General features: G+C 36.5%; 1 protein-coding gene and 1 pseudogene across 2 annotated transcripts in view; one reads left to right on the top strand and one right to left on the bottom strand.

Moving 5' to 3' along the window:
* The window catches only part of LOC108516701 (calcium-dependent secretion activator 2-like), a 154,488-nt gene extending 128,595 nt beyond the window's left edge, over positions 1-25,893 (top strand). Inside the window, 1 exon segment of the mRNA XM_017854305.1 lies at positions 25,669-25,893. Coding sequence (XP_017709794.1) covers positions 25,669-25,893 — 225 coding nt within the window.
* LOC108516710 (spectrin alpha chain, non-erythrocytic 1 pseudogene) lies at positions 19,486-20,787 on the bottom strand (annotated as a pseudogene). The gene has a single exon (XR_001881913.1). The product of XR_001881913.1 is annotated as a spectrin alpha chain, non-erythrocytic 1 pseudogene (transcript).
* Positions 25,894-26,514: the final 621 nt, after the last annotated feature.

Below are 26,514 nucleotides of genomic sequence, written 5' to 3'. Positions count from 1 at the left end.
GGAGTATAAATAAAGTGAGGTGGAGGCTCTAGGCGCGGCCGCCATGTTCTCTATTTGTCTTTGTCTCTTGTGTCTGTTCATTCTCCACCACCCCTGGCACGGTCCCCAATAGTCCTGGCTGCCAATGTTCCAGGAATGAGTGGAGGAAGAAGCTTTCTTTTTAACATTGTGTATGTTCACTTAGTTCTTTCCTTTTCAGTATTGCATCCCACTTTCAGGTATGTCTGGGTCTCCCAGGCTGGAGACCCTCTTTTTCCCAGGGAAGAAATCTTCAGTGTTTTCCAAAAACAGTGAGGGGCAGTTGCCCAGCAGTGTAGAATTTGTTAGGAGATATAAGGATATGTTTCATGATCATTTTTCAACAAGACTATTTTGTTCACCTCCCACTCCTGCTTTTACCCACACAGTGCCAGAAGTATTAGATGCTGACAGTGTCTGAGGTTTTCAAGGATTCTTTGGTATTAACCAGGGTTGGTACTTAACTCTCCACATTATCAGGTTAGGATTTCACTTTCTGGAATCTGTTAGTTCAGTTAATAGTTATTCATGTGTTTTCCAGTTTCGAAAATTTTGTTGCTGTTGACTCTTACTATTATTCTTATAGTGTGTCTTAAAAATGTTTACTTTTAGTGAGATGTGTTAGGAATGAATACAATTTATTATTATATATATCTACTAAACATGAAAAACAAATTAGGTGACTATATCTATAAATAATTACCTAAATATACATATATAGACATTTATAATTGGGAATTGTCATACAATATAATTTTATTTTCATCTTTTTTCCCTGAAGCTTATGACTTCTTTGCTTAGCATATACAATGCTTAATAATATGTTTTACATGTACAGTTAATTATAATTATATAGTTTGTTTAGAAATTATACAGTGTATCTATACCTATGTATGCCTATGTATATGAAATGTATAAACATATTGATTCTAGTATAGTCTGTGTCTAAAATTATTCATTGTACTATAAGCATAGGTACATATATGTGCTGTGTGTGTATACATATATATTATACACACACCTATATACACCCACATAAATAAAACTCTGTGACTGAATAAGTTTAAAGACTCATATTTAGCTGTATAGTTGGCTTCTATTTTATGTGCTCACTTAGGAATAATCCTATTTAGATTTTGATTCTTCCTTTGCTAGCTAGTTTTAGACATTTACCATATAATTTGAATAAAATTAGGCAATGTAATGTTAAAATCAAATTATGATGATAAGTTGCTTTCTTCAGAAATGGTGACAATTGGATTAATAACAAAGGTCTGGGCAAGAAGAAATTTTGGGTTCCTGCAGTCTCATTTCTGAACACTACTCAGTAATCCATTAAAATCATTAAAGTCCTCTATAAATCAGTATAATGACTATGTAGTCTATAAAATTAAGCCCTTCTACATAATGTTCAGAAGATTCAAATGACCTTTTTTCTGAAACCCCGAACAATTTCTGAGAACTCAGAAACACTACCTCTACCATAGCCGTTTATTTACAAAGTGACTTGTATGATGAAATGTACAAAGCTGGCATTTTTTTTCTATTTGTACTTTGAAAAACTAGAAAAGAAATGTAACTTTAGCCAAATGGTCTTTGATTTCTTCCCTAACCTTTGCATTTCAATCCACCCCTTGTCTTGTGTCTTTAACTCTGCCTTTTGCTGGCTGACATCTACTTCATTACTCTTAAGAGTAGATGCCTTTTTGATAAAATAACTGTTACTCAGGGCCATAATAATTTCATTACAACCCTGGATCCTGACTTTCAGGCACGTGCTGAAAGATGTCAGTCAGGTAAACAAACCCAAACAGACAAGCTCCACAGTATTTCGGCAATGGCTCCTAAAACTATGGACTGTGATTATCCACTTAGAGGGAAAATGGCAAATTTTTTTGTCTCACTCAACTTCATAGAGAAGTAGTTTCCTGCTCTGAAACTAAAGATTTTTTTGGCTCATTATTTTCCTTTAAGGATCTTTTTTTTGTTCTTTTCCTCTGAAATAAAATCCTTAGATGCATTTTTTTGGTTTGTGCAAGTAAAAATTTCTTTCTACAACAAATGTATGTTTAAATAGTTAACCTTGGTGGCTTATCATTTATTTATTGATTTTCTGTGTTTTTTTTTTTTTTTTCTCCCCCTAAAACTCCTGTTGATGAAGATTAGTTTAAAACATCTTAATGGTTTGCAGCTATCATGTTTGTTTTTTAATCCTGAAGGCTTTATGGTAGAAAAATAACGTGAATGAATGAACGCAGTACTTTCTTTTTTTTTTTTATCTCTCTTCTTGTTCTTGGAGGACGGGGATCTCGTCTTCTCGTCACGCGCTCCACTGTCGCCCAGGCTGGAGTGCAGTGGCCAGATCTTAGCTCACTGCAAGCTCCGCCTCCCGGGTTTACGCCATTCTCCTGCCTCAGCCTCCCGAGTAGCTGGGACTACAGGCGCCCGCCTCGTCGCCCGGCTAGTTTTTTGTATTTTAAGTAGAGACAGGGTTTCACCGTATTAGCCAGGATGGTCTCGATCTCCTGACCTCGTGATCCGCCCGTCTCGGCCTCCCAAAGTCCTGGGATTACAGGCTTGAGCCACCGCACCCAGCCAGTACTTTCTAATTCTGAAAGGTAGCTTAGCATCTGCTCTGAGGACTGCTTAGGGAAAGGTCAATAAATGTATGCAAATCACTTCTTCCTTGGGGCTTTTGAAGCTTTGCTCTATGTCTTTGTATATCTGATTTCATATTCTATTTTAAGAATAATGGAGATGATTTGATATGATGTGCCTGTTTAAAAAGTGGCAACAGTTTACTTTTTTTAAAGGTACAGTATTTTGAATACATCTCAAAAATATTATTTCATATAATCATGGTGCTTTACATCAAATATAAGAGGCCTTTAAAATAAGATGTGAGATTGCATTTGCTTTGTTTTACCCCTGTGGTCATTATAATACATATGCGATGTTTATAAGAACCTTAATATGAGTGATTGCAAAGAATTGGATATATTTTACTTTAACTTCTAAAAGGTTTGCTTTATTTTCAGCCTGAACTTTTCTTTGTTCTGCTGAGATGGATACATAATACCAAAAGGAGTGAGAAATTCATTTCTTTGAGAACCTGCAGGCAATATGAAAATGAATAAGGCTTGGCAATTTTCAGCAAAAAGAACATATAATTTCATGGGCATGGGATGGTAATACATGTATATTAATAACTAGAATTTTATCAAGATAGCATCTAAAAATTATAAGGAGGTTATTAACAAAGTATAAATAAGGGGAAGCAAGCTTGCCTTTTCTTGATTCTGTTTGCTGCTATAATAATAATAGATTTGATGTTTCTCTGTTAGAAAAATACTAAACTGTGAATGTCATTTTGTCAAATGATGTTGATTTTTTTAAACTTAAATTTAGCATTTTAGGTAGGAAAAGCATAATTATTTTGGAAAAATCATAGCTAGAGTTATATGGCTATCTCATGCTTCTGTTGATCTTAGTTTTTTTCCCCTGTGCTATGTGAATATGTGCAGAAAAACATCCATGCTAATTGAGTCTGGCCTAAATAAGACTTTTATCACTTTGTCTTTATTTTAAAATGGGTTCTGTTATGCGCAAGCAGTATCATGTGAGTAATGACTACCTTGGTATTTTTAATAAAATTACCTTATTTTTTTCTTATTCCTCCTAATCGGCAGGCATATAGTAGCTGCTAGTCAGTTGTTTTAAAAAACTTAGCTAGAGATCGAACATCCAAACGTAAGTGTTACAAGAGTGTTGATCGATAATTTTTAAAATTTGGGCCTATTTTTTAGGACATGGATGTCAGGGCTGCCTAAAATTATGACATACATCACCACAAAGCATCCAAATCAGGAATGAGAGTTCTTAGTTTGACAGAATCTCAACCAGAAACATTACCATCCCTGGGGTGCTGAATTTATTGTAGTACAGAACACTTTAAAAAATATTCCTGGCTGGACACAGTGGTTCATGCCTGTAATCCCAGCACTTTGGGTGGCTGAGGTGGGCAACCGCTTGAGCCAGGGAGTTTAAGACCAGCCTGGACAACTTTGTGAAACCTCATCTCTACAAAAATTACAAAAATTATCTGGACATGGTGGTGTGCACCTCCCAAGTCCCAGCTATTTGGGAGGCTGAACTGAGAGGATCACTTGAGCCAGGTAGGTAGAAGCTTTAGTGAGCCGTGATTATGCCACTGTACTCCAACCTGGGCAATAAAGACCCTGTCTGTAAATAAATAAATAAATAAATAAGAACCATCCCTAACTTATGTTAACAGAAGAAGACCAGCATTGTTCAAAAACACTGCCTTTTGGTCACGGTTCAGAGCTTCCCCACCTTTGTGTAATATACAGGTCGGCTCAGGAAGTAGCACTCACACTTATTCAATGTTAAAGGTGTCCCTGGAGTTGTGCAGTGTAGCATTTCCTTCCACACTGCACTTAAAGATACAAACTTGAGATTAGATTCTGTAGGAGGTCTCAGAATGTATTTTTTTTAAGAGGGAGTCTTGCTGTGTTCCCCAGGCTGGAGTGCAGTGGCATAATCTTGGCTCACTGCAACCTCTGCCTCCCAGGTTCAAGCAGTTCTCCTGTCTCAGCCTCCTGAGTAGCTGGGATTACAGGTGCATGCCACCACGCCTGGCTAATTTTCGTATTTTTAGTAGAGATGGGGTTTCCCAATATTGGTCAGGCTGGTCTCGAACTTCTGACCTCAGGTGATCCACCCACTGCCACCTCTCAAAGTGCTGGGATTACAGGCATGTGCCTCCACGCCCAAGCCTTAGGAAAGAATTTATGCCATTTTTAAAATAATGCCTGATTATGACATAGTATAACAGAGTATTTGGAAATTCAATTATATATCAAGGGTACAATATTCTTTAATGTCTATCTCTTCCTTTTTTAAAATATAACTTATTTTATTCTTTAAATTTGACATCTCTTTTCTAAGAAATGTGGTTACATACATTTCTTTTGATAACGTAAATTAATTTCGAATTGAATTGAACCTTCTCATATCAAAAATTTGAAAATAATGTCTCTTGTGTAAGTATATTTAGATGTTCTACAATATTAGGATACGAATGATAACTAAGCAACACGTGACTTGTTTTAACCTCACTTTTTCTAAGTTGGATTTTTGTTTTGAACTCATAAACTTGGTACATACCAGTACATATTAATTAAGTCCTTTTATAATTTTAGTTCATTCTGGTGTTCCAGTGCCAGTTAAGTTAGTCACCTTTTGTAACCAGTAACTATTCAATGAATCTGAAAGGAAAAATAAAGTATTTTCAGTTTTCTAAAAAACTTCAACTTTTGGCTCATAAACTCTTGATTAAACCCAGACTCTTTTCTGTATCATCAGTGTGCTGTGGTAGGAAACAATAACAAATGATGTTCTGATCCCATTTTTTCACATAAAAGCTGAAAACAGATGGGACAGTAGCAGCTTGGATTTTATTATATTCACTATTTTGTTAACATAATTTAATGTGGAATCCAGGAAAACGTCTGCATTGCAAAGATTCTTTGGAAGAGAACTATGTGTTACTTGAATTGCAGTGTTTTCAGAATAAGCTCTTGATCTCAAAGGCTTTACATATTCCTATCAGTATAGAACACAAACATAGGCCTTGTTTATGAAATGTCTTATTAGCTTCCCATTTTTTTTTTTAGCCTCTCTAAATTTCATTCCCAGTAGTTTGTTTGGGTTTTTCTCTGCAAAACAAATAATGTTCTTCCAAGCATAACTTTTCAGGGATTTTCATTTTGTTTAAAATAGGACCATTTTAACATCTGGGGATTCATTTTATGTACTGGAAATTCTTTTGCTTTAATAATCTTTTGAATTAGTGTTGTCTCTGTCATCTGACAGCTGTGTCTTCATTAAACATTTTGACAACTGATACTTTTTCAATATTCTCTGCTTCATTGGTCCCAAATACAGTACAGTGTTGATAATATCATATAGCTGATAAAGAAAAAGTGATTTTGTAGTTGATGTGAGGCATTTTGGTTTTAGCTACTCATTGCATGACTTTAGTGCAGTCTGGTAGTTATATGCCTTAGTTCCTAAAATAATTTCAAAGATCTTAAACTTCATAGTCTTTTAAGTTTAAGATGAATTTATTAAGGAAAGATGTTAGCATGGTTTGCTTGGTACCTTTGCATAACTTGATAATGTTTACGTGCAACATGCAAACAAGACATTTAGACTGCAGGAAAGAATCATTAGAATATACAAATCTAAAATCTAGATTTGTTTTAATTGTCATCATACTGCTCGGTGGCAAATGTTTTTATTTGTTACTATTATCTGAAGACATTCTTCATTTAAAACAAAATGAAGCTGCCTATCTTAATGGACAAAGATCTGTAAAATTAAATCTATTTAGATATAAAGTTTTAAAAGAGAGCCATTATGAATTCAGAAACTTGATTTAAAAAATTAAGTTATTCTGTATTCTTAAGAATATGTTTTTAAAACAAACTATTTGGAAATGTTTAAAAGTAGCATTAGGAGCTACTGAGGTATAAATTTTCATTTAATTCAATAATTAAAATGTAGATATTTATATTATGTAGTTATTACATTCATAAGATTAAAAGTTTGAAAATTAGGCACTGGGCACGGTGGCTTATGCCTGTAATCTCAACACTTTGGTAGGTCGAAGCAGGCAGATCCCCTGAGGTCAGGAGTTTGAGACCAACCTGGCCAACCTGGTGAAACCCATTTCTACTAAAAATACAAAAATTAGTCAGGCATGATGGAGGGCACCTGTAATCCCAGCTACTTGGGAGGCTGAGGCAGGAGAATCAACTGAAACTGGGAGGCAGAGGTTGCAGTGAGCCGAGATTGTGCCATTGCACTCCAGTCTGGGTGATGAGCAAAACTTCATCTCAAAAAGAAAAAAAGAAAAAAGACATTTCATGGAAACAAAAGTTTCAAAATTACATATTCTGATACCATCAAGGCCTTTTAGTAAATCATTTTAATTAAATTTCATTGATTATTATTATTTACCTTAGAAACAAACATTTTTCTAACTTATTTATCAAATTCCTTCAAGAGTCACACTTCGGTTAACAAATAAAAGCAGAAGTGGATAAAGAAATACCAATTGACAAAATTTTCCAATTTAAGAATCTAATAAAAATTAGTAATAGTGGTAATGATAAACAGCACTACTTTGTTAATAGGGACAGTTTTGAAAAGCAAAAGCAAATTAATTGCAATGGAAACTAAATGCATATGCATGTAAACAAAGATTTTTTGGATGATAAATTGTGACTTACTGACTAAAGGATTTAGTAGGAGATTAAGGAGAGACACAGTTTTGTGTAGCACTGCGCGCCTCCTACCTGGTGGGGAGTGCTCTGCACCACATCCTATTAGCCAAAATGAAAATTAAGGAGGTTTATGGAGGAAGATGTTTAAGTAATGTTAAAATATGATTCAACTGTTTTAAAGTTTTGAATGGTTGTTTAAAAGGGAAAAAAAAGTATTTGGTGACCTGCAGTATATAGGTTGGGCAAATTCTGCTCTGTGAAATATGCAACACCCCAGTGGGTGAGTAGACAAGTAAGTATGTGTGTCCCCAAGAGCGTGTAAGTATTTGTGTGTTTATATATGTGTAACTGAACTTGCTTTAGATTCATCATCTAATTTTTGGCAGCCATGGCTGTTGGCTCAAGTGTACTGTTTTACAAACCAAAATCATAGGAAAAGAAAATTTTACTTTCTTCAATCATAACTGTATTTGAACATTCCTTTCAAAATGTCTCCATTTAACTTACAGTGTGTTGGAAAATGAGGTATGCTTTTCCCAAAATATCACTAAACCATTATTTAAGGTTAGGTTTATCTCACTTTTTGTCTTTCCCATCACTGTCGGAGTACAGGTATGTAGTAGGTTCTCAATAAATATTTGCTGAGTTATTGAATTACTGGATGTTTGAACAAACACTAAATTGTAACTTAGTCCCTTTAAATAAAAGTTGAGGCAGTTATTGCTTTAAAAAAGTTTAAAGTTTCCTGTTTGCATGCATTTAGAAAACTGTAGGGTGGATGTAGTAATAGAGAAGTGATGTGAAAGGCTTTAGGCTTAAACAATGAATAATGTGAGAATGAATTTATGTGCTCCATGTGTATGTAGCGTAAAATGCATCTCTTTTTCCAAGAAAAGTAATCTTTGACTTAATTATACCCTACTAGATTTTAATTCAAAAATGTGCTTGTAAGATGTGAGCACTATTAAGAAACTAATTTATGTAATAGGTACTAGTTGGTTTTAGTAATAAGTTATCATTTTACCCCACGGCCATTGAATAACTTTGATCTACTGCCAGAATATCTGTGGGTCACTTTCTTGGGGTGTCTCCCTTAGGAGAGCAGAAGTTCCAATCTCAGCATCTTATTAAGAACTCCTGTTTATCCTTCATCTTCCTCTTGCTTCCTTCCTTTCTACAACCATCTGGCTGCCCTGTCTTCTTTGTCTTTCTTTTCTCTTTTTTATCTGCCCCGCTCAATTTCTAAACAACGAGGAAAATTATTATTTGACGTGTCCTATTCTTTTTTGGGAGCAGGTTGTCAGCCAGTTGAGCTAGTGTTAAGCCGTTACATACTTTAAAGGACTGATGGGTTTACATATTAACTTATTGTAGGAAGTTTCACAGGGAAGGAGTTCTGAAAACAATACCATAACTGAAAGGACTGAAAGGGTTTGTCATTTTAGAACACCAGGCATTTTGGTCGGCAAAGGTAGGGTGTATGACTAATGTTTGGGAAGATGTGAGGAGCCACAAACTATCACATCTATGTCTTTGGGTTATGTAAAATTTGCCCTATGTATTGATATTTTATTTACTTCATGTAATTCCTTACAATATGCAAACAATTTTAGTGCTAAATTATATTTTTAATTATTAATGTATAACTTTAATGTCTCTGTTGAGGTTATAAATGTTTCTCTTACCTTATTGCCAAATTTCACAGTGTTATCCGGGTACATTTCAGGGATTTATAATGCTCAGGATTTCAGAAAGCTCTTCCAGAAAGTGTGAGAATGTGTTATTTATCTGTTCTTTGCTGTAGAAATAAATTTGAGTTATTCTATAATTTAAAATATAAGTAGATATCTTTATAGGGTAAACAGGGTTTCATAATAGAATTTTGTGCAAGAGAAATTAAGAAAGAAACTAATGTTAGGTAATGTCTTGCAGTATGAAAAAAATTCAGATCCACTTTAGCACAAAATATTTAAGTTTTTCTATTCTATTTATTCACATCCTAGATTATCTTTCAGTTTTTAGCTTCCCGAATTCGTTTTGAGTGTTCTTGAGTTTTCTTGGACATCTGTTTTGTGAATTCAAGTTTCTCCTATAAAATGGAGTGGATAATGCTTCTAAATGCTAATGGAGAGTAACTAAGGACTCGCTCTTCTTCAGGTTGACCTGGCCCTGTATCTGTCAGTGTGTGGGCAGCAGATAGGAGGAGCCAAAAGCATACCTTTTACCAATAGACTTAGGACCAAAATGCGTATACCATAGCCTGAGTTACACAGCATTTCACTGTATAGCAGTCTTGTTAATATGTTTAGTATTGTGTAGACTTTCTCTTTGGATCAGTGTAGCATGTGGCAGTCTGTGGGATATGTGGTCACTAATGAAAGGCAGTGTGCAGTGACCCTTCTCCATCCTTGTGGTTTCTGTCGGCTGTGGAGACTTGTAATGTGCCATGTGTATTGTGAGACCCTTTCCATGTTTGTTTGAATTACTTTAATTTCTTATGACACGTCAGTATTCCGTTACAAAAAGTTATTCTTGTAGGTTTTGACAAAAGGTCATCATTTACATTCTACAAGATTCAGGGAGGTTGTGTGTGAGGGAGAATTGTCCTGGACCTCAGCTGAAGGAGATCAAGCTTTCAGTTTCCACGAAACTATGCTCAGTCTTCCACTTAGTGGAATAGATGCATAAACTTTAGGGGGTCTTTATTTCATTACCCATTCCTTTGACATGATTTTTTAAAATCACTATTTCTAATGAGAAATTTGCATAGATGTTAGCATTTTAGATTGTTTTCCAAGCAGACAAAACATAAAGACTCTTAGGAAGCACCTAGCACTTTGGGAATCTGAGGATGGAGGATCCCTTGAGCTCAGGAGTTTGAAAACAGCCTGGACAACATAGGGAGACCCTGTCTCTACCAAAAAACAAGAGAAATGCCTATATCTTAAAATATGATTCAAAATTATACAAACCAGAAAATGAATCTCCTCATATTATCATGAGTGAAAGCCTGATTTAAAATTGGTTTGAGTCTTAATCCTGTGTATCCCATATATTTATCTTTTGTTTTATGTTGGTCCAAAAAAATTTTAAGGGTTCGGCATTCTGCTGTTTAAGTCTAAATCTACTCACTGAGCTCTCCCCAGCTTTTATAGATTTCTTAACTCATAATTACCATCTCCAGAAAAATCCCAAACCTATAGCTGAATATCAGACTCCTTCAGGAACTTTAAAACTATACAGCTTTCCAGGCCACTCTTTTTAAAATTCTGAAATAGTAGGTGTGGGGTAGGCTTTTTGTACCTGCATTTTTTAAAAAAAGCTCTTCAGGGATTGTAATTAGCTGGCTTTGGGGTTTGTTCATTTGTTCTTCTTTCTTTAAAAATGATCACACATGTCTCTTAGTGTCATCTCATCTATTTGTCTGGTTTTAGTCTTGCACAGGATGTCGAGTTCTGCTGTGGAAATTTCCTTTGAGCTGCTTTTTCAGACAGCACTGAAAAGATTAAGGAATTGGAGCTGACCGGAGCCAGGAGACATTATTAAGTCCTAAGAGACAAAGGCATTATAACTGGGCATAGAAACAGGACAATCCAAAGAACAAAGGAAGATGTTGTCAAAGATATAGAAAGAAGGAGCGTCAGAAGACACAACACAAATGCAAATATAGGTTGCCCATTATATTTGAATTTTAGGTAAATAATGGATACTTTTTAGTATATATCCCAAATATTGCATAGGGCATATTTATACTAAAATTTTATTCTGCACTGATGATAAAATAATTACACAAAAGTGACATATTGTTTACCTGAAATTCAAATGTAAATATAAATGGGAATTCTGTATTTAATTTGGCACCCCTATCTGATGTGAAAGAAGGGCCATGGCATACTGTTGAGACTCAGCAGTGTAGCATACAATAGTCATTCAATTAAACTAGCCCCAGAAACAGGCTTTATTTTAAAATAGATTTATTTTTTAGTTTGTTTATTGTTTCCTTGATAATTACTTGAATGATAGCTTTGTAACTGATAGAATAAATTTCCATTTTCTTGTCCCTCTTCCTGGGAGAGTTGTATAGTCTTCTTTTTTTTCAATCTCACAGGTGAACGGATGTGCTAAAAATTTGCCTTTTCTTATTAGCAGCATTCTGTATGTGTAATCAGAATTGCTTTTAGAATTAAAAATCTGAAGCACATATTTATGTCACCCTAATGTAGATATCCAGTTTTTTAATGCCAATCCTGAAGAGGGCTTTTATCTGTTTAATCTTCACAAATCCTTGAATTTGCTAATATAAATTTGTTAACAATGATGTATTGAAGGTAGCACAGCATTTTTGCCAGCTAAATTTGCTAAGGTTAAAGAAGATAATAAATATAAAATGATTTTTATTATAAGGGGAGTAATAAGATTCTTGCATTTTATGTCCCTAAATACATGAATATAAATGCAATAACTAATCAATGTAATTTAATTTACTTGAAATGAATTATTTTAAAGTGGGTTTCAGCTAATGTTTCTGTTTTAGGTACTGAGCAGAATTTTGTTATTTGTTAGGGAAATGTCAAGTTAGCTATTAGAAGGTGGTAGTCTCAGTGTTTTAGGTACAGTTTACTAGCTCAGACCTCCGTACTGGATAGGCCAGGACAGAGCAACAGTGCTAGTTGCCTACCCAATGGCCGTTCTCTAGCTACCCTTCTTCTTTCACAAATCCTTGGTTTTATTCGGCTATTAGGTACCTGTTATTATACAGGGATGACTGGGTTTCTCTTGAGTCCCCAGAGTGAATCTTGATTAGTCAATCAGAATATTCCATTTCCCTTACCCAGTGTTTTCCTTAGGAATGCACACTTGAATCAATTCTTCAGTGATATGTGGGAGAAAATATGATAGAGGGAGGATGGAGGATGCTGATTCTGGGAGAATTTTCTCCCTTTTTTTTTTTTTAGAATAAAATTGTTTTCTTCTTCAGTTTTTGTTTATTGTTGTATGAGGATGCTTTGCACAGAGTTAATGTGGATTTCTTTGGAGGCAGTAAACTTGAAGACAAAAGCTAGCACGTGGAGAATGTAGACAGGTGGAAAAGGCCTGGGCCCTGAAATACTTCACTTAAGAGTTAAATTAACTAACTATGGAACTCTTTTACTTTCGGACTTTTTTGAGATATCTGATAATAATCCCCCCCACCCCGACCCCCGCTTATTGTTTAACAGGGCGTTTTGAGTTGGGGATACTATTACTTTCAGTGAAAAGCATCCTAGCTACATTAAAGGTATAAAGATAGACCTTAATGTTTATCATATTGAAAGTCTGCTACTCCTTATCCTAGAAGGATGGTGCACAAAGATGATGAGCTAAAAGTCCCTTGCCTTCTGCTGCTGCTTTTCTTCTTTTGCAGATAGCCACTTCTCATCCATGTAATACCTGGTCAAGAAAGAAAGCAAAACCTTCAGACATTTCTGAGGAAAATAATTTTATGTCATATTTTCTTCTTCTGAAAGCAACTCTGTTAAACCACTTACTACCTACTGGAAAAGGCCATTGTGTGGCATGAGTTGGTCAGCATCTTTAAGCTTTTACAATGACTCACAGTTGTCTGCTCCTGAGGCTGTCCGAATACTTTGTGATAAACATAAAGTTACTGTTTCTTGCAGATATGGCTTCAGCATATGGAACTGTGCCATGAAATGCCAGATGGTACGGAGGCACAAAGTTCTTCCTGCCTGAGAGCAATATCATCTGCAAAACAGACCTACCCATGCTGCATCTCAACAAAGAAATCCTTTGCTGTTCTTTTGGCCTCATTGAGTCTGTCCATGAACTTATTATTTGGACAATGTACAGCTATCTTAGAATTCTTTTCTTAGGTTTTGTCTGCTCCCTCCTCTTCACTCACTTGCTTCAGTACTAGAGACTTTACTCAATGGTTATGACAAGATACATTCTTCAAAAAGTAATAGTGAACGGTGAATTTTCTTCTACTATAGATGATTCACACCAGCAAACACTGTACTTAAGGTGGGGTATATTGAAGATTGGCATCTGCGTTTAAGAAATCTGAATCTTAGTAAGGAAAAGGCCACATAAGCAAGTGACAGATGTATGTATGAGGTACAGAAGTGGCACAAAGAGGATAGGATGACATAATTTGGGGGCAGCAGGAAGAAGGAGATTTCTTGGAGGTGTCGTCTGAATTAGGTTCTAACAGATGAAAGGGTATTCTAGGCAGAGGAAGCAAACAGTGTGTGCAAAGGCACAATGAGCATAAATGACATGAATGGGATGGTGTTTTGAAGGTAAATGGGGAGGAGAGGGGCTTTTACCTCTTCAAGCTGATTAAATCATGTGATTGGCCCCAAGCATAGCCAGTGGCTAAGAGCATATCAGTCAGATGTAGCTGGTTCTGTCCCCAAATTTTGTGAACTGGATAACTTTCTTAAGTTATCTGGGCCTTAGCTTCTTCATTTGGAAAACACATTGAACCCACCTTATAGGAAGGTGACATTAAAATAATATATGTAAAGAGGTTAAAATTGTGCTGAGTGCATTGTAAACGGTCAATAAATGTTAGCTATTATGACTCGCTGTTACATTAGTCATATATGAAGGGTGGTCAAGGGGGAATCATACTGTTTCTAAAGGATGAGCCCCTCATTATTTTAACTTGACGTAGTCCACTGGAATTATTTGTGGAAAAGCATTGGGTAGAAATTTTCTCTGGCTTAATGACAGGCTCTGTTTTTGATTTTGTAGGACAGTAAAGGGTCACAGCGTGTATTGAGCTTCCTTCCTTCCCCTGCTTTTTTCCATAGCACATGCCTGAGAAGACTTGTTTGTAAAACCTCCTCGATTTTGTCAGATCTTAACGGGTGGCTGGGTGTTGGGGAGAATGACTTTTGATTGCAATGAGAACTTCTCAGAATGGCTCATTAAAGTTTCTATTTCTCTTCAACTCTCTACCTCCACAGTCATCTCTCAGTTGCTGCTTGCAACAGAGATCACTCAGGCTGCTATTTGTGATAATTGGTTTACATTTGCTTTTGATGAGGTTACATTGTTAATGGGGACCATTAGAGGCTATTATAATGGTCCTTTTCACTGGCAGAGAAGTGAGTGAGGCAGATGCTGTCAATGAATAAGAGAGTCCTAAAGCAGAATTTTGGAAGATAATGACCAATAAGACTTGCCAGTTTTTCTCTCTTAGCTACTTATTACCATGTTCAGGGAGAGTCCTGTTGAATAACTCCTCGGCACTTACCTTGATTATCGTTTGTAAGGCTCAGGTGAATGAAGACATAGAGTCAAATAAGAATACACCAGTGGGTGAGGGAAATGTAGTGACAGAGCAAGCTTGTCCGGCCCACGGGTGGCATGCAGCCCAGGATAGCTTTCATTGTGGCCCAACACAAATTTGTAAACTTTAAAACATGAGGGGTGTGTGTGTGTGTGTGATTTAGCTCATCAGCTAGTTCAGGAAACCTAGGTTAGGCTCCCAGTTCTGTGACCTAACTGGGTCTGTACCTTAACCTCTTAGTCTGTTTTCTTATCTATAATGTGGGGGTTGGGGTATTTTTTTATCCTTTTTATGTGGTTCTGAATGTTTGAAATCTGGTATTTCAAACTTAGAATGTATGTTAACTTGGATTAGCCACATTTCAAGTGCTCAATAGCTGCATGTGGTTAGTGACCACTGTGTTGGACAGCACAACTGTGAATCCACCTATTGTTAATTATTCACCAGCATCCATCTTAATTATTTGTTTTTGCTTGTGGCTTCTGCAATTGCTGAAATAAAATGACCATGTATTTCCAAAATTACAGCAATTATAAAGCATTTAATATGTGTTAAGTACTTTTATTCTAGCATTTAATGCAACAGCCGTATTAGATGTCTATTGTTACTGTCCTTATTATGTAGATGAAGAACTTGAGGCACTGAGGTTAAGGGACCTGCTTAAGACCCTACAACTTGTGGCGGAATCTTGGATAAAAACAGAAGTAGTCTGACTTCAGAGCTCTTATTATTTCTTCTTCCCCATTAATAATATATAAGCTTACTAATTAATAAAATAGGTTAAGTTGTCTATGATAGACTTTTCTGATCCATTGTGGTGGGTTGAAATTATCTGGAATTTTTATTATTGCATGATAAACTGACTTTTTTTGTGAGGTCAGGCAAGCATGAGAATAGAGGATGTGGCTATCCTAGTAAGGAATAGTTTTATAGCAACCAACTGATATTTGCTTTCCCTTACTTCATTTATTCATTCTTTAAAAAAAATGAGGATATTCTATGTGCTAGGCCTAATCTATAATGTTGGTTTTAGCCTGAAATCAGCAGGCTAAAACCAAGTTCTTATCTTAAAGCAGCTTTTGTTCTAATGGAAAGATTTAAAAAATAAGCAAATAAATGCATACAAGCTGTATACAACACATTGCATGGGGATAAACACCTTTTATTGAAAGAAGTCTGTAGCTATGAGGGAATCAGGGAATAATATGGTAATCGGAAAGAATATAGGCTTTGGGATCAAGATGCTGGTTGAAATTCTATCCCTGTCTCTTACTAGATGTGAGGTTAAGTAAGATCCTTAACTTCTTTGAGCTTAGTTTCATCCTTTGTAACAAATACAGAGAATTTTAAGAAGTTTAATGAGACATGTTAGAAGAGGGCAAAGTTTCAATTACGCGGGATGAAAATGTTCTGGGGATCTAGTGTATAGCATAGTGACATAATTAATAATATTATATTTTATACTTGAAATTTGCTAAGAGTAGACCTTAAATGTTCTCACTGCTCCTATCACACACACACACAAAGACACAAAAGGTAACTGTAAGATGATAGGTGTGTTAATTAGCTTAGTTTGAATTATTTAACAGTGTAACTTATATCAAAACGTTGTACACTTTGTATACCTTAAATATTTACAGTTTTTACTTGTCAGTTACAGTTCAATAAAGTGAAAAAAAAATGAAAAATGAGATCCACATGGAATGCGATCAGGAGAGCATGGCAAGTAAACTCATGGAATAATTCATGGATTTAACATTTGGAGCTTAGCATTCACCAGCTCCCTGCCACGTGCCACCCCCACCACCGCCCCCATGCCGATAATGCCATAATGACATGTAATTTTGCAGAGGTTTGAATTGAACTGGGAGGTCAATGAGAATGTGGATTGGCATCATTCACTTAGTGTTGAGTGAGCCTAGACTGGGTTGGGGTCCATTTGTTCACCATGTAATGGGATTTTGCTGTTCTGTACTTAGCACTTAGTTTACATTTTATTATAAAACATATTAATATGGTGTTTATAAATTTTGGGCTTTTAAATTGTCCTGTCAACACTGTGTGACAGTGGAATTCGATTTGCCAAAATAACTTTGTTTTCAATCTATATCTGGCCAACTTAGGTGTTCACTGTTTGCTGGGGCAAGTTCATTGGATAAGGAGTTTTTCACATGAAATAGCATGGAAAAATGTTTTAGAATAAATTAAGGTAAATTTTAGTTGCAAAAAACACACACGATAGTACCATGGTATTTTCCCTCTGGTTAGGTACTGTACCTCATTGGACATTTTATTACTTTTTATTAGTTAGAACTTAATACCATATTACTGTTAACTGCATATTACCAGTAAATCCTGATAAGAGTGGTCAGGATGTATGGAGGTTTTATTTCTCTCTCATGTCAAAGAAGTTGGGAGGTAGGTGGTCTAGGGTTGCATTCCTGCTCTACTCTGTGGTGTGAGGCACTTTTTATCTTGCTGCCTCACCATCTTCATTAATCAAGGTGACACTTCAGCTAGCACATCAAATTCCATTCAGCAGGAAAATAAAAAAGAGAAAGAAGCAAAATGTGTTGCTTCAGCCACCTGTTGCAGTTTCCTGGAAGTCAGGCATACATTTGCTTACATCTGGTTGGTCTTAACTTGGTCATTTGACCATGTTTATACCTATCAGGTGAACCTGGCATTTGTAGTGTTAGATGGGCATATTCACCGTCCCAAATATCTATGCTTATGGAAGAGGACAGGAAAGTTTCTTTGAATAGGACACATAATAACAGCACATCCACAGGATTTATAATGTATTAGACGTAGCTAGAGCCCCCTATTATTCTAATATACAGCTTGGGATGCATTGTTATTTCAAAAACGTGGAAGGCACTGACGATTTTGCTTCAGTGGTTTGATGTAGCTGTTTTTGACAGTGTTGATAGGAAGGGAAGAAGAAAATAGTACTGATCCTTTAGCGTTTTCCTGTTAATATCTTTCTTTCATTGACAAACCTGAAAGCTATGCCTTTGTGCATTTTAAGAAACATCCATGCCTAGACTAAAGCCTTTTACCTGTTTGAAAAACCTTTCTCATTTTACTACTCTTTGACGTGAGGTAAATGCACACCCATGCCCCAATCCTGGAGGGACCCACAAGTTTTCTGCCACTTTGCTGTGGAATCTGACTGTGACTACTTTTACTTGCTAGGATGTCACACAGCTTCCACTGTAAGTACTGAGACTCCTGATGGGTTCTGCAGGTCAGGGCAGACTCCATACGGCTATGGTTGCTAGGTTCCTGGGTTGCATATTGGCTGGTCTCCTGCTGCAATATAAATCCTGGCTTAAATCTTCAGTTGATCCATGATTTAGAATGAAAAGGATGAAATCTAATTTGAATATGAAAAAATACCTAAGAAACATGAGACACCTCTGAACCCTAGAATCTAAGTGTTTTTCTGGTGGCAGTTATTTTTCTTGTGAATGAAGCATCACAGCCAGGTCAGATTTATGAAATTTAGTTTTTTTCTTTTTACAAGGCTAATCTGTTGGTTGTATTTAGATGTTTGCAATAATATTTATGTTTTAGCTAAGCTTCTGCAATTTAGTTTTATATAGAATGTGCCTTATAAATTCCTGATAGATAATTTCTGCTGGTCAAATTTTCCTTCATATTTAAAACTATTTTATTCATTGGTAAATATAGTAGTCAAAATTAAACATTAAAATTAACATTTTATGTTAATTTTAAGTTAACATTAAAACATATGCTATGTTTTAATTAAAATATGCTAAATAATATTTAAAATTAAAACATATGCTAAATAATAAATCAACTGCCCCAAATAATATTCATTGATAGATTATGCTAAACTGAAGGAATATATATAATGGCAGGATTCAGTATTCTTTCCTTAATCCTGAACTGGTGAATATTTTTGAAATGACCTGGAGGAGACTATGAAGAATATATTATTATGTTAGTGATTATAACAAAGCTAAGAGAACTCTGTAGTCATCGGGTAAAGGAATCAGAATTCTAAAAAATATTCTTAACTAGAACAGTGTCCCAAATACATCTAGCAAGATGAAACATGGTTTACTGAGGCACATGTAAGAATGTTTTAGAAGTTTCTGTTGATTATAAGCACAATGTGAGCTAGTTGATGTGACTGCCAAGAAGAGTTAATTGGTTTTTAGTTTGAATTAATAGACATAGAATGCTTAGAATGTGGGAAGTGGCCCTCCCACTTGTGTCTCTGTTGGCCACACTATCCTCAGAGAATGGTGATCAGTGTATCTAGTACATTTTAAAAGGGACATTGCTATTGTAGTGAGTTTCATTTGCTTAATGTTATAGTTTTCAAAGTGTTTTCCTTTTGAATTTTTATATAAAAGGACATTATTATTATATATTTTAATTAATTTGGTTTTTTTTTTTTTAGATGGAGTCTCCCTCTGTCACACAGGCTGGAGTGCAGTGGCATGATCTTAGCTCACTGCAACCTCCGCCTCTCGGGTTCAAGTGATTCTTCTGCCTCAACCTCCCAAGTATCTGGGACTACAGGCACACGCCACCACACCCAGCTAATTTTTGTGTTTTTTTTTTTTCAGTAGAGATGGGGTTTCACCATGTTGGCCACACTGGTCTTGAACTCTTGACCTCAGGTGATCTGCCTGCCTTGGCCTCCCAAAGTGCTGGGATTACAGACATGAGCCACTGCACCCAGCTTGTTTAGATTTTTTAAAAAGCTATGATAGCAACTCTGCACATCTGTAAACTCAGAACTTATGATCCATTGCATCCAAGTATTCTTCATACTTAGTTTTATTTTATTTTATTTTATTTTTATTTTTTTATTTTTTGGGGGGAAGTCATCGTTTATTTGTCTTTTACATGAAACAGATTTGGGGGAGGGCGGGAGAACAAGGGGAAGAGCCAGCTGCTTTGATTTTCTGAAGTCGGAATGAGGGCAGCTGCTTCAAGACGTGGATCTTGAACAGTGACATAGTGATTGTGACTGGACCGGAAGCGGGTTAGTGAAGCACCATTTTCTACTAAGTCTTATTCCAAGCTAAGCAGGCTTAAGGTTACAGTGGAAAGTGAGAGCACAGAGGAGCAGACATGCAGCAAGGCGACGCGGGGCAGGCAGCGAGGGGCGGGTGACCCAGGGAGCGGCTCAGTTCACAAAGAGCGAGCGGGTGAACTCCACGTAGTCGAACGCAGTGGGGAGCTCCCGGCCCTTGCCGTCCACGTAGGGCTTCATGTGGGAGACGCAGTAGTCGGCTTGTTCCCGGGTCAGGTTCTGGTAGAGTTCCTCCTTGGTCACATAAGGCTTTCCCTCTGAGCTGAGGGCCCGGAAGGCGCTCTCGATCTCCTCGCTGGACTTGACGTTCTCGGTTTCACGGCTGATCATGAAAGCCATGTATTCTTGCAGGGAGACGTGGCCATCTCTGTTGGGATCCACCGTGTCCAGGATTGCCTCGAACTCAGGGTCAGGTTCCCCTTCCTCCACCATGGGCAGGTCATAGCCCAGGGAGCACAGGCAAGATTTGAACTCCTGATGGTTCAGCCTGCCAGACTTGTCCTTGTCAAAGTGTTTAAACATCATGCTGAATTCTTTGAGGGCCTCCTCAGTCACACCTGTTGTATTCCTGGCCTGGATCTGCTGCTCCAGGTTGTGCTGCATGCGCATGCCCAGCTGGTCCAGCTGGTCCCACTGCTGGGCCAGGCCCACGGTGCTGTGCTCCGTGTACTTGTTGTCCAGGACGAGGGCCTCCTCCATGGCGGCCCCCAGGTCCTCAATCTTTTTGAGCTGACTTCTCATGGCTCAGATTTCCTGGTGCTTGCGTTTGGTAGCTTCAAGCTGGGATTCGAGGGTCCCCGACTCTTCCACCATGCAGGACCCATCGAGGAGGTATGTCCTGGTCTCTTGGATCCACTGGTGGAAGGCATTGGCGTGCTGGGCAAACTCCTGGCACAGCTTGTCGTTCTCCTCCTGCCGCCGCTGTTCCTTCTGCAGCTCCAGCTCCCTCTCCTTGATGATTTTCTGTAGGTTCCTCCAGGTCTCCTCCAGGGCCTCCATGGTGAACCAGGTGTAGGGGTTGGAGGCTACACGGAAGCTCTTGATCTGGCGGTCCAGCTCGGCCAACTGATTGAAGTCGGCCTGGGCAGTTTTATTTAACATGGTGATTTTTATGGCAAATTGGAATGTATCCTTAGGAGAGTACCCAGGATATTGGAGCGAACTGGCAAAATTTATTCCAGAAAAGAGAAAACTCATAAATAATCATTTTTTGTTCCCAAAGTCTTGAAATACTATATTAAAGAATGAAAGTAACACTTAGTCTGTTTTGTCTTAGATAGTGTATAGTATAGAGTTGTGTGGAAGCCATAGGGACACTGATTTCAATTTTTATAATTGTCCCAAATTAGAATGGGATTCACTGAGGTAATGAAAGGATGTATGTACGTGTGTGTATATTAATAGGCCCAATTGGAATCTCAAAGTCTACTTTCATAGATTTTGTACAGATTAATGCATTGATTAGAATGTTGAATAGGGTAATTACTGTGGTTATTTTCTGATAATCTTGGTCTAAGCTTTTTTGAAATCCTCAAGACTGTAATATTTAAAAAAATAGAAACAAAGTCAAGGTAAATTTTTTTACCTGAAAGGAGAATTTAAAAGATTGGTGTGTTGTCCAGTCTCCATGTAGGATAGGATTGAAGCTGTTCACAGTGCTTCATAACTGTTTTGAGTTTCAAGATGTACAAAGCTGCTGTTATAGCTTATTTTAAATCTAAATTAGAATTTATAAAGGGTTATTTCACTTGAAAATTCAAAATGAATAAAGTGCTACATGTTGAAAAATCTCTTTCACCTTTATTTTCTGTCTGTTCAGTTCCCACAGCCATCCTTCTTCCCTAGTTTCTGTCTGTATATGGAAGCAAATTCACATCTATGTTATTTGCCCATTTGATATGTGAGTGGTGACTTATTTTAACTGCTGTTCTATAACTTGCTTTCTGCCCCAAGATATTTTTAAAATATTTAAAATCAGTACATAGAGAACGTTTACATTCTTTCAATGCAATGAATAGCATACCACTATTTAGATATGGCATAATTTAGTCTCCTATATATGCATATTTAGGTTGTTTTCCATGTTTTTGCTATTAAGAATTATGTGGTAAATAACCTTGTACACATGTCATTTTGCACATGTGCAGGTGTATCTGTAGTATTGATCCAATCCCAAAGTGGAATTGCTGATTCCAAGGACATGTACTTTTAAAATGGCTTCTCATACAGTTTTAATTTGTACTATTTTTGTAAATATAGGCTTGTTTTCATGGATTAAGAGTTTTTTATCTGAACATATCAATTTTGTCCATTTTTCTGTTGGTTTATTTGTGATGTTCTTACCGGAACTCTGTATATGCTTAGAAATGAACTCTTTGGGTAATGAGTTGCAAGTATTTTTTTTTTTCTAGTTAATCTTTTCCTATTTTGCTTATGGTATTTTTTGCCATGTAAAGTTTATTTTTAATGCAAATAAATTTATGACATTTCAATATTTTTAATAGAATTTTTTAAAGAAATTTTAGCTTCACAACAAAATTGAGCTTGAGTGGATGGTACAGAAATTTCCCATATATATCCTGCCCCCACACATGCATAGCCTACACTGTTATCAACAACTGATCCTTTTACTGTCTCCATAGTTTTGCCTTGTCCAGAATGTCATATAGTTGGAGTCGTACAGTATGCAGCCTTTTTACATTGGCTGCTTTTACATAGAAATATGCATTTAAGGTTCCTTCATGTCTTTCCATGGCTTGATAGCTTATTTCATTACTTACTAAATAATATTCCGTTGTTTGGATGTACCCGAGTTTATCTATTCATCTACTGAAGTTTTGGCAATTATGAAAAAAGCTACTTTAAACATCTGTGTACAGGTATTTGTGTGGACATAAATTTCCAACTCCTTTGGGTAAGTACCAAGGACTGTGATTACTGGATCATATGATAGAAGCGTATTAGTTTGTAAGAAACCATCAACCTGTTTTACAAAGTAGCTATACCATTTTGCTTTCCCATTAGTAAAGAATGAGAGTTCCTGTGGTCTGTATCCTTGCCAGCATCAAGTGTTTTCTGTGTTCTGGATTTTGTTCATTCTAATGGGTTTGTAGTCAATCTCATTATTTTAATTTGCATTTCCCTGATGACATGAGGTGGAAAATCTTTTATATTATTTTAACACCATTCATTGAGTAGACCATCAACTACTACTGATTTGAGTTGCTATATAGGTGTTTTATAGTACATTTCTGATTGTGTTTCGGTCTGTTTCTTCGATCTGTTCCACTGGTCTATCTCTTGGTATACAGTATGGTTTATCTTGATAATGCAAATAGCTTTTAGGAAACTGCTTTCTGACAGCTATCCTCAGTGCTAGATTTTTAGTTTTCTTTTCCTGCCCCTATCTTGCCTATATGAAAATGTAGACTTCCTCTTTATGCTAATAAAGTGTCCATTTATTTGCTTTTTGTATGTAATTGTCATATTTGATCCATTTTATGTCTTAAATGTAACTGCAGTATCTTCTATTCATAAAAATGTTGAAGCCTGACATTTAGCCAGGTGCCTCTGGCATATTTTGTGAACTGTATCAACTTTGTTGGAGCTTCCAAGAAGATGATTTGCTCAAACCTCCTTTCCTTGATTCAAATCCATGAATTTTCTACACCGTAATTACCAAAGAGTAATTCATTGTTATAATAGCGGAACTTAAATACTAATGGTGTAGAAATTGCAAATATGGTAGTTTAGAAGAGTTTTAAAGAAGAAAAGTCTTTGATAAAATTAAATGAAAAAATACACAGGTTCTAGTTTTTTAAGAGTATGTATTTTATTTATCAAGCAAAGGAGTTGGCACAAGTGATCAGTAAGGTCTTCTTCAGTTCATTGTCATTCTTTGCATATATTTCCATTGCCATTATTTCACTTGGCTTGCAAGGAGAAGCTCTTCTTGGCATTCCCAGAGCTTAGTAACTATAGTGCTCTCAGCTGCCTCACTCTCAGTAATTGCTGTCCCATTTCCATTTGGTCCCTTTTGTGAATCATGCTTAGAGAGCTAAAGTCATGAACTTAATTTGCGTTGCTAGTACGCACACATACAAAAGGTCCCTGCTTCCATTTTCTTAACATTATAGAAATGGATATTGTAATATAATGATGATGTTCCTGCACCTCAGCTTGGTTAAGCTTCCTCTAAAATGAAGGAGATAACCTTAGTAAAGAAATGAAATAGTCTTCTTTCTTCACTGCCCAGGGCAAAAGGTTTTTTTCCCCTGGGTACAATAGGACACTTTTTAAATGTTTTTTAATTCTGTTACTCCCAGTTACAGTTTCTTTACAAACTGTCTTGTTTGAGTCCTAAGTAAAACCGATTTTTTGAAAGAGCTTGTCTTCCTTATATTTGAATCGCAGTTTAATAAGCCTTTTGAACAGATTTATACTTACTTCACATCAGCTTTCTTTTTGAAACCAAGTCATACCAGTTTAGTCTACCTAATCCTTTAATCATTTTATCCTCAGCATGTTTCCAGATGCTTCACATCCCTCTGTAGATTCTAGAACTGGAATGAGTTTGTTAATAAAGTCTGATCAGGATCTAATGAAATGGAAGGATCATTCCTTTGCTGTTTCGTATATATTTTGGAATTTGTTGTTTTATCTCCAAGACTATGTTGTTTTCTCTCCAGCTAAGCATAAAAAAAAGGTTCTGCATTACCTAAGATCTAAGATGCCTTATTTCTAGTGAAGTACATGCCCCTTTGTGTGCAGGGCTTGGTGCCTAGAAGGGCTCTCTGCACTCGGCTTAGTGCTCTCTGTTCCTGCTGTCTTGAAATTCTTAATAATATTTTTACTAAAAAGCTCCTTATTTTTATTTTGCACTGGGCCCTACAAATTAAGTAGCTCACCCTGCTTGTAGTTGATGACTAGAGGACATGATTGATAAGTCACATTTCATGTCTAATTCACCCTCTGTAATAATTATGGAAGCTACACCCAGGGTAAGGACCCCTGGTTGTAAACTTTCCCAGTTCAGAGCATTTTCTCCTATGTGCTCAAAGACGCTTTCACTGCCTACCTGCTGCCTCTCTGTTCCCTTTTGGCTTTGTCTTCTTTGTCTTCTCCTTATTATTCCTTCATTTATCTAAACTCAGTTGTTGATGTATGTTTGTTCATGAAATCCAAATTTTCTCATGCAATGGTTGTTGTTTCCAGAGGGATCTTTCTTAGGGTCCATTCTGTCTTTTTAGTCTTTCTTCCTATTACCTCTTGTCCAAGGCATCCCTCTCTCATCTCTAAGCTCTTCTCTACTTTCTCTATTTAGAACAGCTGGAAATTTCATATGATATTATTAAATTAACTACTAGTTTCTTATCCAAATTTTAGATTTTCTGTGTCTCTATAAAGAAACTGGGATGGCAATCATAAGAATTCCGGAAATTTGGGGTTTTTTGGATTCCACTTCCATATCAGGATTACGGAGTACATGAAATGACTTGGAAATGTTTTAAAGTCTAACCATTAGTGTCTGGGTGCAGTGGCTCTTGCCTGTAATCCCAGCACATTGGGACGCCAAGGTAGGCGGATCATTTGAGGTTAGGAGTTTGAGACCAGTCTGACCAACATCTCTACTAAAAATACAAAAATTAGCAAGGCATGATGGCGGGCACCAAAATCTCAGCTACTCAGGAGGCTGAGGCAGGAGAATTGCTTGAACCCAGGAGGTGAGGCTGCAGTGAGCCAAGATTGCACCACTGCACTCCAGCCTGGATGACAGAGCTTGACTCCATCTCAAATAAAGTCTAACCATTAGTACAAGTAGTAGGATATTTTAGCTTTTACTTTTCTTTGCTATAAAGTTAATTTTAGGTGTGAAATATACATACAGCAAATATGATTTTTAATAGTCATTATTTTTTCATGTACTGGCCAATTTATCTGCTTATTTTCTCTTTTTCTTATAGCTTAACAAACAACAATTGCAGTTACTGAAAGAACGGTTCCAGGCCTTCCTCAATGGGGAAACCCAAATTGTAGCTGATGAAGCATTTTGCAACGCAGTTCGGAGTTATTATGAGGTAAGTTTAAAGAGCTTTGTTTTTGACTTTCTGATACATTTTAAAGATTTCTATTATTTTTATGGCTTTCCCATTTTAAAGAAGCTTGCTGGTCTGACAGGAAGGCTGTGAGTTTGCAACCTTTTTGAAAGCATTGCCAGTTCTATTTCACAATTGAAAAGCTCTAATTCCACAGCCTGGATTTGAGAGATAAACAGAATCGAAATTAGTCACATCTTTTGAGGAGAAGTAAACTATTTAGAAAAATCTTCTGGCAGTGATTGATACAGCTGACTATAGCTATCTTTAGGTCCACATGTCTAAATTATCCTTTTAAATCTGGATTTCATAGTAAATTGCCATCTTACGCAGTTTTGTTCCCTAAGCTTTATAATAATTAAAGCTAGTAACTAATTTCAAGAGGATAAATTGAATTCTCTTTTCTTCCTAAAGAAATAACACTACCAATACCACCCTGCTATTTCTTCTGATTCTAGCTTGTGACTCAGGGATTTCTCTATGGTTTTCCTATGAGCACCAGTTTTCACACATGGTCATTAACTGCTTCAGTGAATTGCCACTAGCTGTTAGTTTAGAGAGTTCCCTTTTTGCCTAAGCGTTTCAGAGTCATTTGAGGGAATGGATTCCTTTCATTGTGCAGGTACTCAACAACTTTCAGCTGAAGAAGCATAATATGCAAATATATATATAAGACGAATAAACAAGGGAAAATGTGGAGATACAGTGGGTCTG

Source organism: Rhinopithecus bieti, unplaced genomic scaffold, assembly GCF_001698545.2.
Source record: "Rhinopithecus bieti isolate Rb0 unplaced genomic scaffold, ASM169854v2 scaffold_36410, whole genome shotgun sequence".
In the NCBI taxonomy this organism is placed as follows: Eukaryota; Metazoa; Chordata; class Mammalia; order Primates; family Cercopithecidae; genus Rhinopithecus; species Rhinopithecus bieti.
The sequence above is the reverse complement of the archived record's forward strand: the minus strand, read 5'-3'. Positions and strand labels throughout refer to the sequence as shown.